Genomic DNA, 14,989 nt, shown 5'->3' with positions numbered 1-14,989 from the left:
AATTACCTCTATGGGAGACTGTTTCTGTTATACCATTTCATGTTTAAATTATTTTATATGTAACTGTCTGCAAAGGTAGTCACATAGTTTAATATAAAATTTTGATCAGTATGCTAGTAAAGAAACCCCATTAACATGATCTGCATGAGGCAGACCAACTTTAGCTACAGACAAAAAAAACCCGAGAAATAAGAATAATGTGCATTTTAATAATGTTCATCTTTTCATTAAGAACTGCTACTTTAAAGGGAGAAGAGTCTTTGTTTGAATTCTGTTCTGAGTGTCTTTATGAAAAGGAATTCCATATTTAAAGGAATAAAGACTTTCATAAGGATATTTATACTTGCTTTTCTATGTGTTCTTGCTCTTGGCAAGCTTTAATGGCACATCTACTATTCTTGAGATACCTAGCATTTTGCTGGGTTTTGTCAGTAAAAACAACAATACGGTTGCCTTTTTCTGTTTTACATTTATCTAGACAGGTGTAAATGATGTGCATGGTATAAAAGCAGAGAATCAGAATGCAAATCCTTCCCCCTTTAAAGTTCAATTTAGTTCTCATGCAAGACAATGCTCTGTAACTTTGTGAAGAAGTCCTATTTTAAAAGTGAAGCAGAAGAGAGTGTTTTGATGGCAACAAAACAATACTTAGGGTTTCAAGAACTAGTCATGAACTGGAAAAGCAGAAAAGAATACAAAACAAGCAAACATAAGAGCCCCATCTAGCAAAATGCTTAAAAACATATATGTCAAAACTATTTTCTATTCACTTCAGGTTCTTGCTAATTTAAAGTAAACTCATATAAACATCATGGTAGTCAGCAATTGTTGAGCCTAGAAATATTCTTTAAATCCTCTTTCTCTCTGATTTCTCTAACTGGAAAATTAAACCTTCAGAGCAAGACGATGATGGGATCACCAGGCTAAAATGGCTTTTACACCTTCTCCTAAAATGATTTTAAATCAAGGCAGAAGCAAGCAAAATTTAAGTCAAGGCAGAAGCATTGCCCAGTAAGCCTGATGCCTTTTTCCAAGTTTTTACTCCTCACAGTTTTAAAGAGTGAGATAATCCTCTTCCACCCCAGAACAATGTGTTTTATCTAATTTTGAGACTGAATACTACCAACCACATGAACCAAAAATTTTCTACTGACATGTTAAAATTTATTCTTATAAGCAGTGCAGTCTGCTACATGCTGAGGCTGGCATTCTACACACCTCCTTGTAACATTCTTAATTAAGAATTTGCAATTATGAAAGGGCACTGGCAATTCACTTCTCACTGGTTTTGCTGAGGATAACTTGGAGCTAGATTTATGTGGGGTTTGAGAAGAAGATCCATTGCCTGGACTTTACAAGGGAGAATGACAATAAAATAAATCCTTTACCTGATACACCTTCCATTACAGAGCCACCTTTTCACTGCATGATTCCAAATACATTTTCCAAATGTGTATTCATGACATGCCCTTTAGGGTTACTGTAAGAAGTTTTCAGAATACTCTGAAAGCCCTCTTCAACTGGGTTTCTGAGCACCCTGCAATAGCCTCAGGGGTGCCTTGACTGACCCCTGGAGAATCTGCATTGTCATCAGCTGCCCACAGGAAGGTAAGGGACTGGACTCACCAGTGGCCAATGCCAAAAGATGGGATCCACCCAACAACATAACAGTCCAACTCAACTGTTTACCATCCATAGACTGATTCTTGTGAGAGGTATGAAATAAAGAACTAATCAGTGCTGAACATCTCTTAATCACTTTCATTCATATTTTATCTCCTTCTTGCTTTTAAAGCTTGGAGGCATTCAGATAAATCGTTTTGTGTCCCTATTTTCAGATCACTTTTTGGTTATATTGGAACATTTCTGGAAAGACAAAAACAGTTATACCAGACTGAACAAGTCTTTTTGCAGGTTTTCCATTAAAAAATGGAAATACAGTGAAAAAGTACCTTGCAATCACATTTTAAGTTTAAAACTGAGGAGAAACTGGTATTGAAAATATTCAGTTGATTCAGTTAGATGATGAATTTTGGGTCTGAGTATTAGTCTAGCAGACATCAGATGAAGGATTCTCAGAGAAGACTACAGGAATGCTTATTCTGGAGAGCTTACTGCATCAAATTGCAGCTTCTGGATCAGTTTATCAGAGGCCATGCAACTGCTATAGTCAATGGGTTGCTCAATTTATTGGAGCAGTCAGAATGAGAACCCCATAATCTCCTAATCAGACTGGAGCTCAAACTCGTGCTGATTAAACACTTCAGTATATTTTTGTGCTGGTGTTTTAGTTAGAACTGGTATATGTATATCTATAGTCAGATGTAATTCAAGACCTGATAAGCTACATGCTATCCTTATTCTATTCAAAGTTAAGAAAATAGACATCACATACATCTATGCAAAAAATACCATCATAGCAAGAGAACATATGCAAAACCAGGCAAGTCTAAACAACTATTTAGCTCATGATTCAATGTGACCTCAAATTATGACATATATAAAAAACAAACCTCTCAGAACAACTTAGACTACAAACACAAATGGAAACCAAGAAACTGGAAGAGTCATCTTTGCCAAAAAGCATTGCCCCTGCCACTATGTTTTTAAAAGTAAATCATATGGTAAAAAGATTGTAAGTAAACAAATACTGTTTGGAGAAATGAGACTTTGGTTCTTCTCAATATGGGATGTTTAAGTCAACTTTCAATTATATTAAGATTTTGCTTATTTCATATTCTCTGTAAAAATAAAAATCTACAAGTATTCTAATATATCCAGGTTCTCCTCTTCCATGATAATTTAATAGTTTGGTCATGGAGTGATGCAGAAAACCATTTGATAGTGCTGAGAGTCTGCATCCCACAAATAGAGACCAAAGCATTGGCAAGCATTTTTGTTTATATGCTGAAGGCACAAAAATACTACTGGCAGTTTCCCTCATGAACATGACAATTAAGATTGAAATCTGAATGCTAAATACCCTGCACAGAAGCCAAGCACAAGGGATCTTTTGCTGGAATCCTTAGGAAAAGCAACTTCTACCCCAAGCTCCCAAGTGCTAGAAAAGTCATTTGCTGGCTGCCGCTTGGAGCCCCCGCTCTAATTGCAAGGCTGCTCTGCAGAGCTGGATCTGCTCCCTGGCAGCAGATGTGAGCTCCTGATAGATTACAGCAGTTCTGCTGCAGAGATGTTGAATATCAGCCACAACATTTCTTACTACAAAGTGCAGTAAGACTTCACAACCAGCTCAACCATCAAGGTGAGAAACTGGCTCGGTAACAGACTTTCTGTAGGAAAGAAAAAGTGGCTGATTTGAAAAGCTCTGGCACTTGAACAACGCACAGCTTAGAAGGAATCTCCTTTAAGAGCACACTGTGAAAGTCAGTTTAAAATTGGCATAAGAGACGAGGAACTTTCACCAATTTTCTTGAAATATTTATCTGGTTTGTGAATGAGTGCCTATGCATACCTTGCTGTAATTCACTGGTTGACATGCACAGAGGTGGTTTGCTATCTGTGTATAAGCTGATGTAGGAGAAGTCTGCACTGAAAAATACTGAGTTTCAGTAAAAGCCATGAGCAGGCAGGAGCTTATGGAATGCTAAGCAAAGTTGCAGCAATAATTTTTTTGCCTTTGCATCCACTCATAGCCTTACAAGGGAGAAGCTTCATCAGAGGAGAAGGACTATTATGGTGTGTTTTCTTTTGTTTTATCATAAAAAATACAGCTGATCTTCACTACATAAATGTACAAGATTACATAGAGTTTAAAAAGTATAAATGTTTCCTTTGAAAAACTACTCCTTTCTTTCTCAATTGCTGCTCTTTCCATTCCAAAATTACATACTGGATTTTATTAAAACAAAAAGGAGGGGCCAATTTTAGTATTGATTAAGACCAAGTTCCACCCAAATGTGATTGCATTAACAAAAGGGTCTGTATTTCTCTCATGGGACTGAATTTTGACCTAAGGTTGCTCCTCTTTTTCTGCTGTACACTGCAAATTAACACATAACTGTGGAAGGGAAGAAGTGTCAGCCAAGAATGTTAGAGAGTTATTAGCCTTCATGTTAAACAGTAGAGGAAATACTAGAAGAGTTGACCGAGATTACTGCGGAAAGATCAGTGGTTTCTGCTTAACTTCCCTTCACGGCTGAGGAAATTCAATGACTCCTGTTAAACACTGAAGGCAAACCAAAACCAATTCATTGTAAGTGACAGAAACACAGAAAAATATATCAACTCCTTTTAAAAAAGTTTTATCCTAACACATGACTAATGGCAATGTAATTTCAAATTAAGTACTTTATTAGAAAACATGGGAATCTAACAAGGATCGATATATATGAATGGCAACATGTTTTTCAGTGCTTACACCTGTATTAGCACCCAAAATCAAAACATATGTTTGATAACAGACCCTAATACAGAGAATAAAAATGTTGTAACTAAAGCTGAACATTAAGTTACAGCTCTAAATACCAAACTCCTTTCTAAAAAGAACCAGTTAGAAAGTTAGTCCTATCTATAAAATTGCATCTATGTCCAAAATGAAAAGCTCAGTGTATAGTTGCTAAACAAGAAAAAAGAAGGAAACACTTACTAACCAAATTGTTGCCTAAGAACAAGAGAACACTTTAAGTAACATTAAATGTAAATAACATTTGGGAGGGAAGAAGGGAAGTTGGCTTTTGAACTTAAAAACAACAAATAAAAAAAAAAAAAAAAAACCACAATTACTGGACATAGTGAAAACAGTAATTTGACCACAGAATGAACATATTTCACCATAACGTCAAACTTCCATTTTGTAAATGAAAAGTGAAATATTCTGATCTTTTTCTAAACAAGAAACTATTTTCAAAATAAAATTTAAATACTTGGTGTGGCAAATCTCAAACATTTCAAACTACAAAGTAGTTTTAAACTGCAAGCATTTTAATACTCCATCATTCAGGCAGGCCCATCAAAATTATATGTCCAGCTGACTTTTTCCAAAGAATTACTACTTGCTGAAAAAGTTCAATGCAGCTCTTATGTCAAGCCATATGCTTCAACAGATGTCCTCTATTTATCACACAAGATTACCTTGTTTGATATTTTCTCTTAAATTTAAAATTTGACTGAAGTAAAAAAAAGAAAAAAAATATTTATGTAGTATATTAACAAGCAAATTATGAAATCAGTTTCACTGGTCCATGAATTGAAACCTGGGCAAAACTTGAATGTATTTTCCATAGAAGATGCATCTCTCTGTACAAGAGAAAAACCACTACCTCCCACTTAGAGAGAAAAGGAGAGCAATAAGGGACCTCCTTGGGACCTTGGGTTTTGTGTTGGTACTGAGGGTGGTAAATGCAGGACAACTGAGTGTGAATTTGCCTGGGAAATAGGGAGAAGGAAGCAGGCTCTGATGGGAAAATGGATGAAACCACCCCCAAGCAGACCCATAAGAGAGAGGAGAGGGACTCCCCTACCAGGAGCCTTGCACTGTTCCCAGCAGAAACCTCAGCACCCAGTGACTTGTTCTCCTCTGCCACATTCACCTCCAGGGAAACAGGCACTGCAAGCCTGAGGGAAGGTTTTGTATTGCTATGTAACAGTACATTCCCTTCTACCTATAAAAATCCTTTGGATTTAACACCTTACACGATAAATCAGTGCCCCAGCCTGTTGCTAAGAAAGCAGGGCATAAGATTTGAGAAAGTATCTATTTTAACACATCTCCTTATTTAACTGGGAGCAGCAGGGGGTGAAGAAGTTAATCTGATGATTCAGAAAAAGTTGAGAATAACTCTTCATGAAGACAACAGATTCTATCAGTGGGTTTTCCCATTTTCAGAGCCAAAATAGTGACAGGATATTGAGAAAGGGGGCAAAGATTGTTTTATAATTAGACAGTGAAGTTGTAATAGATACGGTATAAAATGATCCAGTTGAACTGTCAACATTGTTTGCCTAAGTGTTATTTGATAAGACAGCATAATTTCTGAAGAAAAATTACACAGTTTATTAAATTACTTTTAGATTTGTTGGTACATATGAACTATAAATAGGATGTGTTTTGAATGACTCTGGAATTTCTTGAAGATGTCACAGTCTATAGGTTGGAAATCAGTTTCCCAACATCATATGAGCGTAAACTGTAAAACCTTTTACCTTCCTGTTTTACAAGGAAAATGACTACAAAGATTTGGTATTTTGGTGAGTTGCTCCACACTGGGTTCATAAGAAAACTTCATAAAATGCCAATTAATTCCTGCTCTGAATTTGTTTGAAAATCTCTTCCACATTTCTGGAAATGATGGCAGTATTTTCTGTAAGTGATGCTAAAATTTAAAATTTAAACTCTGCCACACTATAGAATCATACTGTAAAGTACAACACACAGCTGTGCCTGGCCGTAGCACATCCACTGACTATGAAATGTCAGCATATTAGTCTGGAGAAGTACAAATAGTACAAAATACAAGTTTTAAGAAATAATTTTATGACAATTATGATGATGCAATAGTGATTTTTGGAGACTATCTGTAAAACCTTAAAGTAACTGATGACTGGGGTGGAAAAACAGAGTTGCCATGCAGTCCACTAACCCTGCCACAGGGTTTGTACTACCTTGGTGGAGTTGTTTGAAGTTGTGTTGGGGCACTTGGACCTTCAGTGAGATTAACTTGAGCAGCTGCTTCTGCAGACCACATGCCTTCATTTATTTTGCTTTTGCTTAGCTTTGATAATGGACTGTATTTAGCCAAATTTTATCAAGGTAGCAGTAACAAGTAGTATTTCTGAGTTTAACAAACCCTTGGTTTTCTTTTGTCCCCCCACAAGATTTAGATGTGACAGTATAAAATGATAAACTAGCCTGTGCAAAGTTTTGGCTGTGAGATGAAAAAAAGTGTTTCAAAAACAAGCTGAGACTTCCAGGGGATTTGACTGAGTTTGGCATTTTTTTTTAAATTCTCAGTGGTTCACAGAACTCAGGGTGGAGGTTGAAGTGAGGAGGTTTGCCTAAAAGTATCTCAAGCAAAAGGAGGGAGTCAAATTACTATGTAACCTCTGGGAACTTAAAAGGCTCTTGAATAAAGAAATACTGAAGAAACCACAATATGTAATTCCTTATTCAGCCACTGGCTTGGATCCAGAGTAAACAGACAGGAATTTTCATTACACAAATAATCTTCTTTATGTCGAAAACAACTTTTATTTAAAACACCTAATTAGAAGTAAATTACTTCATAAGCTTTAATCAACTTTTAAAATTGATTGTGGTAGGATATTGTACTTGCAATTACATCCATTTAACGAAGGAGTAGGAAAGGTCTGTTAGAGCTAATACCCTTTAAATCTCCATTTTGAATAAAAATAATTTAAAAAATACATGCAAACTTTAGTGCCCAGGTGAGTAGATTTGAAATTTGTTAATCCTATCCTAAATCTGTTGTCAGAAAAATAATTCAAGTCTGTAAGGCACCTGCCTTTGTGCTTGGCAGAGTTCCTCAAAACACTTGCTTGAAGTTACTAAAGAGAATTTGCTTATGTGCAGACCAGACACTAAGCAAGAAATGAATGAACATATTTTCCTGCCAAAATCAAAATCATCACTTCTGAAAGCAGTGTTCTGTGCTAGCAGTTATCTAACTCCATGCTTAACCTCTCTAATTTCCTTGACTTGACAGGACACAGATAATGGAGGCAGAGGAGCTGCATCATAAGAGGCACTTGTGTACTTTCTGCATTTAGCCCCCATCTCCATTTTGTTTTTCTGCATAGAGTTATGGGCCTCAAAGCATATTTGTCAGTCTTGTTCTCTTAGCTAAGCATATATTGAACCATGGCTATGTCAACCTTGTAGCAGCAGTCTTAGAGCATGATTATGCCATCATGACAATTTAAACACACATATCTGGCTTTTCATGTTGTCTGTTTGAAAAGCTAGTGATAGGCAGGATATGTACCTGAACCTAAACATGTATTTTTATAATCTGATTTTCAGTTTGTGCAATGCTGAAATTATCTCTTTGTTCCAAGAGCAAGCCACTTTGTACATTTCTCTTACTACCTATTTTTTTACATTACATATCAAAAACTGCTAATTAATTAGGCTTTTCTCTGGTCAGACTTCCTTACACTTGCATTGCTCCATTACAAAATTTGAATACAATTAAGAAATGGCATACTTAATATGAGCAATACCAGAGCAACACCTAATATAAACCAGCAAAGGAAAAGGGATATAATAGAGATCTAAGGAACTACATTAAAGAGAAATACTGTAAGAATACAGAACTCATAGAAGAGTTTGGGTCTTCTTAAGGCTGCGGGAAAGTCATCTCAGAATGGGATAAAAGAGCCTTTATTAATTTCCAAGTCAAATTTCCGGAGAGCAATAAGGTTACAAATAGGTGCCACCTCCAAATGAATGTTTGTATCACAGTAAAATTTCACATCTGTGTTTACACACTCCAGTAACTAAGGTAATGTCAAGGGCACTTTTGCAGAAAACTATTAAATTATTAAATTAAACTGCTTCAAGATCCTCAGTACTAAACAGTCAAACCTTTGCCATAATATCATTAAATAAGATTTAGTATACAAAAATAATCACAAGTGTAATACCTTACGAAGTCCAATAAGAAAATAACATTACAAATAGGAAACAATTGTAGGCATGTGATTTTGACTTTGGGAACCCCCAAGAGAAGAACTGCCATTGTATTAGGAAGTTAAAAATTCTAAATAATTGGCCAGAATTACTTTAACACATGAAATCCAATTAAATCTTCCACTGAAGTGAGCTAAAAAATCCATTTAAATAGAATACTCCCTTAACCATGATTGACATATCACTGCAGGCTCACTAACTGACAACTCCACAGATTAGCAAAGGCAGATACAGGGCTCAAAGGGGCCTTCTGGAGCGACTTGACCAATCTGCCAATAATTTATGCACATGCTAAGAATCAGCATGCAATCAAGAGGAGGTTTCACTTGCAGTACTTAAATCAGACCAGATAGATCTAAGGTGCACAGCATGTAATTGCTTTCAGTGACACTGAGAGATTATCCATAAGGTTATAAACTCCTCCTTATAAACATATGGCAGCTACTAAAACTGAAACAGGACTATGTAATAATATTGCATAACATGGGATGAAAACAGGGAATCAACTAGGCCAAAACACAAACTGGCCACAGCTGAAATTAAAGACAACACTAATGAATACTGGAATCCAAAGTCTGGGAAGTAAATGAAATTTCTCTCTGTCCAGCCTGACTGTGGGCTAAGGACACTGGGAGACCTAGTGCTTCTTTGAAAGAAACATGTTGCACACAGCATCTTGTAATGTTTTGTAGGAATGGAATATATGCCATTTGATTCAGTGAATAAAATGTGAATAAAATACACAGAGCCAGTATCTACCTATCTATATTTAGTATATATGTAGAGTGTTAGATAGCTTCTGCTTTACACTTTTTTTATGTGATAATTTTTAGAATTTATATATTTTCAGTAGACAATAGTTAAATCTCTGACACTTTACCGTCAACCAAAATAAGCAGGAGACTGGCTGCTAGCACAGGAAAAAACAATTTCTCCTGACTTTATTTATAGCTGCAGCTCCTTATCATCATGTACTTTCTAAAAGTGGATTATCCACTTTTACCTTTCAATCAGAAATGGTATTTACAGATTTTAAACAGGTGATACAGTCATACAAGAGCCTGTTTTAAAAGGGGTTTTTTAAATCCAGCTATCTCATTGTTCATAGGCAGAAAAGTCTTTCTAGCTGTGAAGGATCTTGTTTGTCGAAACTGAGAAGAATAGCAGTTTAAATCATTTCATCTGAGACAGGTACCCAGGTAACCAACCAAGCTGATGGAAGAAGGAGCAAGCATAAGTTGAATCACAGAATCATAGAATGGCCTGAGTTGGAAAGGATCTAGCAACAGCTGCTTGACCTCACCTTTTGCACAAGGCATCCATGGGATTCCTCTGTTATCCTTGCTAAAATGTCAGATTTTTCCATGTATTTTTTTTCCCTGACAGTAAAACAAATAGAAAAAATTAAACATAGAATTTTGTGGAAGGTTTATAATTAACTTGTTAAAGGCAAGAAAATCAGAAATCAGTTACTCATTGTCATTATTACCAAGTGAAAACATTTCTTTCTACCATCTGCAGGATCTGTGCTAATTTTGTACTGTGTTCCTCTCTATTTATATTTATTAGAAAAGTGTTAATGTTTAATTATTTTAAAATAGAAGGCTTTTATTTTTTTCCCATTAACAGGTGCTACTGTGGAAACTGGCAGCACAGTGCTGGGGTAAAAGATGGCTAAGGTAAGTGTGGTACATTCAGCTTACACCTATTTCTTTTCATTTACAGACTTACATTGTGATTCAGGTTCTCCTTGAGTCTCTGGAAATTACCAGAGGCTGTAGGCCATGCCAACATCTCTGTTTCTATCAGAGTATTTCACTTTGGCACAAATGTATATATTCATGGCTATACCTAATTTTATCCATGTTCTTCTAGTAAAAACCTGTAACTGTGGAAGTGTTTCTGTATGAATAATCTTTCTATATCTTAGGAAATATTTCCTGGGCATTTAATTTTGTAACAGCCAGGCAGCACACTTCCCTCAGAGCTTCTTCATGGGAGCCTGCACTGAAACAAATCATTTCCTTGACATAAGACAGCCTAGAAGCTCTAACACTTTGCCATGAGGTTATGTTTGTGCAATCCAAAAATTTGAGCATGGTAAGGTTTTCCAGTATTAGCCCAAGACTTCTGCTGCTGAGGAGGAGAAAGACGAGATAAGGGAAAAAGTGAAAAAAATCTGTTTTGGAGAGATTATGGCAGAAAGAAATCTCTGGAAAAGAGCACAAGCCACAAATGGTGCCAAAGGCAATACTGACAATCAAGGAGCTACTGGGCTAGAAAGCTGGTCTGCAGGTTTAAATACCCTTCAAAAACCAGTCTTGAGATTGCCAGAAATTGAAGTTATAATCTACTTAGAAAAGAGCAACAAGAAGGAAGAGAATGTGCATGTTTGAGGAAGAAACTAATATCAGAACTTTCACTCTGCTGGGCAAGTGCTTCACGGTACTAGGGGCTGGCAATGAATGCTTCACTACTGCCAGACAAATCGAGCTGCTAAAAAACCTCTCCAGGCCATATTTCTTCTCTTGCAGCTGGGTGCCTACTCAGAGTGATTCACACCTTCATCTTGCCACATTTCTGGACAGGTCATTTACACTTGATAGGCTCAGTTCCCCATCTGCAGGACAGAGATAATGATACTTCCCCACCTGCAGGACAGAGATAATGATACTTCCCCACCTAAGAGAAGTGCTCTGCAGACAAATGTGGGACTATTCAGGGGCAGCAATGTCAGAGCCTGTATAGATTCCTAAGGCATGACCTTTGTGTCCTCTCTAAAAGTAACAAACAAGAGCAGCTTTTATATAGACAGGATGCACAATGAACATGAGATGGAAAGGTTCAAGGTATTATGTTTACTCTCAAAACAGACATTTGTTATTATTTTCTCTGCATCTCCTCCAGGCTGTGGAGCCCCTACTGAAATAATTACCTTCCTGCCACCTCAGCTCAGGAAGGCTGATGGAAAGCATGAGGAACTTCTTATTTTTCCTTATGCCTGCCACCAAGTCAAATCTTCTCATTACCAAGGGAGCTGCTGCAGGAGCTACCTTTCATTCCCCAGAAAGAACAGAAAGAAGGAATTCAGCTGTCACACTACAAAACTTTACCAAAATAAAAAGGAAAGGAGAAGTGATTCAGATGCACGACTTTAGCCTGTTTCCTAAGAGACGCAAGATGAGAGCTGCAGCTATGAGCCTTGCTTTAGAAGGAAGCCTTGCTTTAGAAGGAACACTACCACAAACACATCTGCATTTTGAAAGCGAGGACCAGTGATCAGCATTCTGAAAGGGACAAAACATCTGCCTTTCAGGAAACATGGCACTGTGTGCCAGGGCAAGCAGTGGCCTTCTGGGATGTACTGGCTATTAAAAACAAACAAAAAACTCCAATACAAAAACAGGTTCAGGAAAAAAATCTTGAAATATCACTGACTTTGATTCCATTCCTCAGGGTCACCATCTTGGTCTTCTCCCCTTTCATACACGTCCAGTACTCCTGATGGTTACCATCCCTGGGACCTGCATCTACCTGTACAAAGGTAGGTTACTGCCCACCACTGGTAGCCAGTATCTACTCCTCTTGGTAATAACACTTTGAGCGCATATTAGAAAAGAAAACATCCTTTCTTTCTGTGGGAATTTGGGAATATTTAACAGCATACTGTGCAGTGGAACCAGTATATATTTTTAAATGGCCTAATGACATTGTGTGTTCCATCTACAGATGGCATGGGAAGTGCCACGGTGACTGCTGAGGTGTATTAGCAGTTTGCCACTTACTACTCAGAATAAATAGGCAGAATGTTCCCTGGAGCCAGGATACTGACAACATAACCAAGAGACAAACAAGTATGCTGAATATGAAACAGCGGTTACACTTTATTAGATCTGTCAGTAATTCTGTCACTCCACAGGAGGCATGATCCGAGCTCATGTAACCTGTATCTCTGCCCCATTAATCCTGACTAACAAGTAGGAGGTGACAAGGAGGTGACAACTGTTGTAACTAAGAAACAAAATTAAATATAAAAAATCTACATTTAATAAACACCATGCAATTGAGTCAAACACCCTCAAGGAAGGAACCTGGACCAAACAAAAGGATGATAATCTTATCAACTCTATCCTAAATGAGGCCTGATGTATAAGGGTAAGTAATTTCTGCACAAACATAGATGATAACATGTACTCTGACGATTCATGACAGAAATTACAAATCTTCTTATATATTTTAGTAGGAAAGTCATAATGAAAATACAACTGAAAACTGGAAAGAGGATAATAAAAATATTTTTGGTTTATAGTGTTAAATAATCACCAAATAGAATGACATCACAAAGTGAAAAATAAAAAAAATCTACCTCGCTTCTGTTTTACATATTAAATATGCTAGCTTAAGGGCAAGGTGAAAAAAAAAACTCCAAATATTTAATATCAGTCCTGTTTGACAGCATTCCTGTATTCCTGAACACCACCACCCCTCCCCTCTCTCTTGAATTTCAGAAAGGAAAAAATCCACACAATCTTGAGAAGACCAGATCCTCCTCCATCAAGAAAAGAAATAAACTACCACTACCTGCATGCTCTGTGTAAAACACACCACATAGCATGCTATCAAATTTCATACAAAGGGGTTCAGAAGATAACATCCACCTCTCCAACACAGTTTTCCACTTTCCTATCAGAACCCTGAGAAAGGCAGAAAACCCCTGAACAAATCCTCCCTCACACAACATCACTACACGGGATATAAAAGCAATGAGTAACAGTTTTTAAGTAAATTCAGTGAAATAGAGCTTCTGCCTGGCCAGCCCTACACCACACAGGAGGGAAAGCAGAGGATTCCCACCACAACATATCCATGTGTGGAACACACCTCCCACAAGAGCACTCACGGCTAACCAAGAACAAAGGGAACCAGCAACGACAGGCATAAACCATACCTACATCTGTAAACTGCATGATATTGAAAGCCATTCATACATTACATAAATCCAAAGGGCTTGAAAGCTTTTTGTTATGGCAAATAAGATGGTAATGAAATAGTTACTGATTGGAGCACGTGGCATGCGGCACAGAACTGTGCTTGCAAGACTGACAGAGAGTTCGAACAAAAAATATTGAAAAATTCAAACCTGTGACCAGTTCTCTGATTTCCAAATCTGTAGTCTTGCGGAGTAACCGTACTAATGCTGGGATACCACCACAGTTTTTCAGAGCTATTTTGTTGTCATCATTTGCCTTCCCATATACCAAGTTTCTCAAAGCTCCACAGGCACTACGGTGGACTTCTGTCATCCGATGGTCCAATAGGTCCACCAGTAACTGTATTCCGCCTTGTCTTCTTATCTGAAACAGGCCAAAGTGATAATCATACAGTTAGGCAATGAACACTAGTACGAATAAATGCTGTCCAATGTAATTAAGCTGTGTTTTATGCAAAGCTGCAGGCCAGCAAAGGTGTGCTGGTAATACCACAGAGCTGCTTTGATTCCTAGTATTATTTCAGTGGGAACATAACTGTACACTGACAAACCAGAACTTCTGTAGAAGCAGCCAAAATTAGTCAAGACTGTTGCCTCATCAAGGTTTCTCGTGATTCAGCAAGGTTTGCCTTGGCAAGAGTTTCTTCTGTACTGAGAAACGTAGTCTCCTTCAGACTGTAACACATCACAAGCTGGAGAAAAAACCACAAGGCTACAGCAAACAAAAAAAAAAGCACTTCACATCATCAAGTTTTTAGGAGTCCTGCCTTTACATTTAATTACTGGGAATGGGAACAACTATGGTAATCTCAATAAGAATATTATATCAACTAAATTGGGATGAGCAATGATGAAAGGAAAAGGAGGAATCACCAGGAACATAAAGATAAGGATGAGAAATAAATCGTGGTAAGCTTGTTCTAACAATATTGAGGGAGACCCTTAAGTGATGAGGAATAGAAGTTTTATGCATACCCAAGGTAGCCTAAAAATAAGTTTCTAATGTGGTATCTCATGTAAAAATCATTCTAAAAAAAGCACAAAAATATTTGAGACAAATGATCAAGAAGGTCAGGAATACCAAGTACAATTTAATATGAAGCCATTTCAAACAAACACTTCTTTATTGTTCTGTGGCACTATTTGTTCCTCACAGAGTAATCAGTCCTGGATCTAATTTTAAGAAACCACACAGGTTCATAACTAACATCTGAAGAGTACAATGCTTTAGCTTCAAATTACACAGACAACTCTGAAAAAGTCAAGAAGTTTCCCCTTATGTGTAGTTAGTTGGCTAAGGCCCAAAACAAGCCAGGCACTTCAGCTGGCCA

At 37.2% G+C, this 14,989-nt stretch overlaps 1 protein-coding gene across 11 annotated transcripts in view; it reads right to left on the bottom strand.

Annotated features, from left to right (window-relative positions):
• The window catches only part of CTNND2 (catenin delta 2), a 631,469-nt gene that overhangs the window by 126,131 nt on the left and 490,349 nt on the right, over positions 1–14,989 (bottom strand). For all 11 annotated transcript variants that reach the window (XR_008434168.1, XM_053959428.1, XM_053959656.1 and 8 more), the window contains one exon: positions 13,809–14,022. Coding sequence is in view for 10 of the 11 variants with exons in the window: in XM_053959428.1 (XP_053815403.1) it covers positions 13,809–14,022 (214 nt within the window). In the remaining variant the exon portion in view is untranslated. The remainder of the gene's footprint in view (positions 1–13,808; positions 14,023–14,989) is intronic.

The sequence above is a fragment of the Vidua chalybeata genome, chromosome 1 (genome assembly GCF_026979565.1).
Source record: "Vidua chalybeata isolate OUT-0048 chromosome 1, bVidCha1 merged haplotype, whole genome shotgun sequence".
Classification (NCBI taxonomy): domain Eukaryota; kingdom Metazoa; phylum Chordata; class Aves; order Passeriformes; family Viduidae; genus Vidua; species Vidua chalybeata.
The sequence above is the reverse complement of the archived record's forward strand: the minus strand, read 5'-3'. Positions and strand labels throughout refer to the sequence as shown.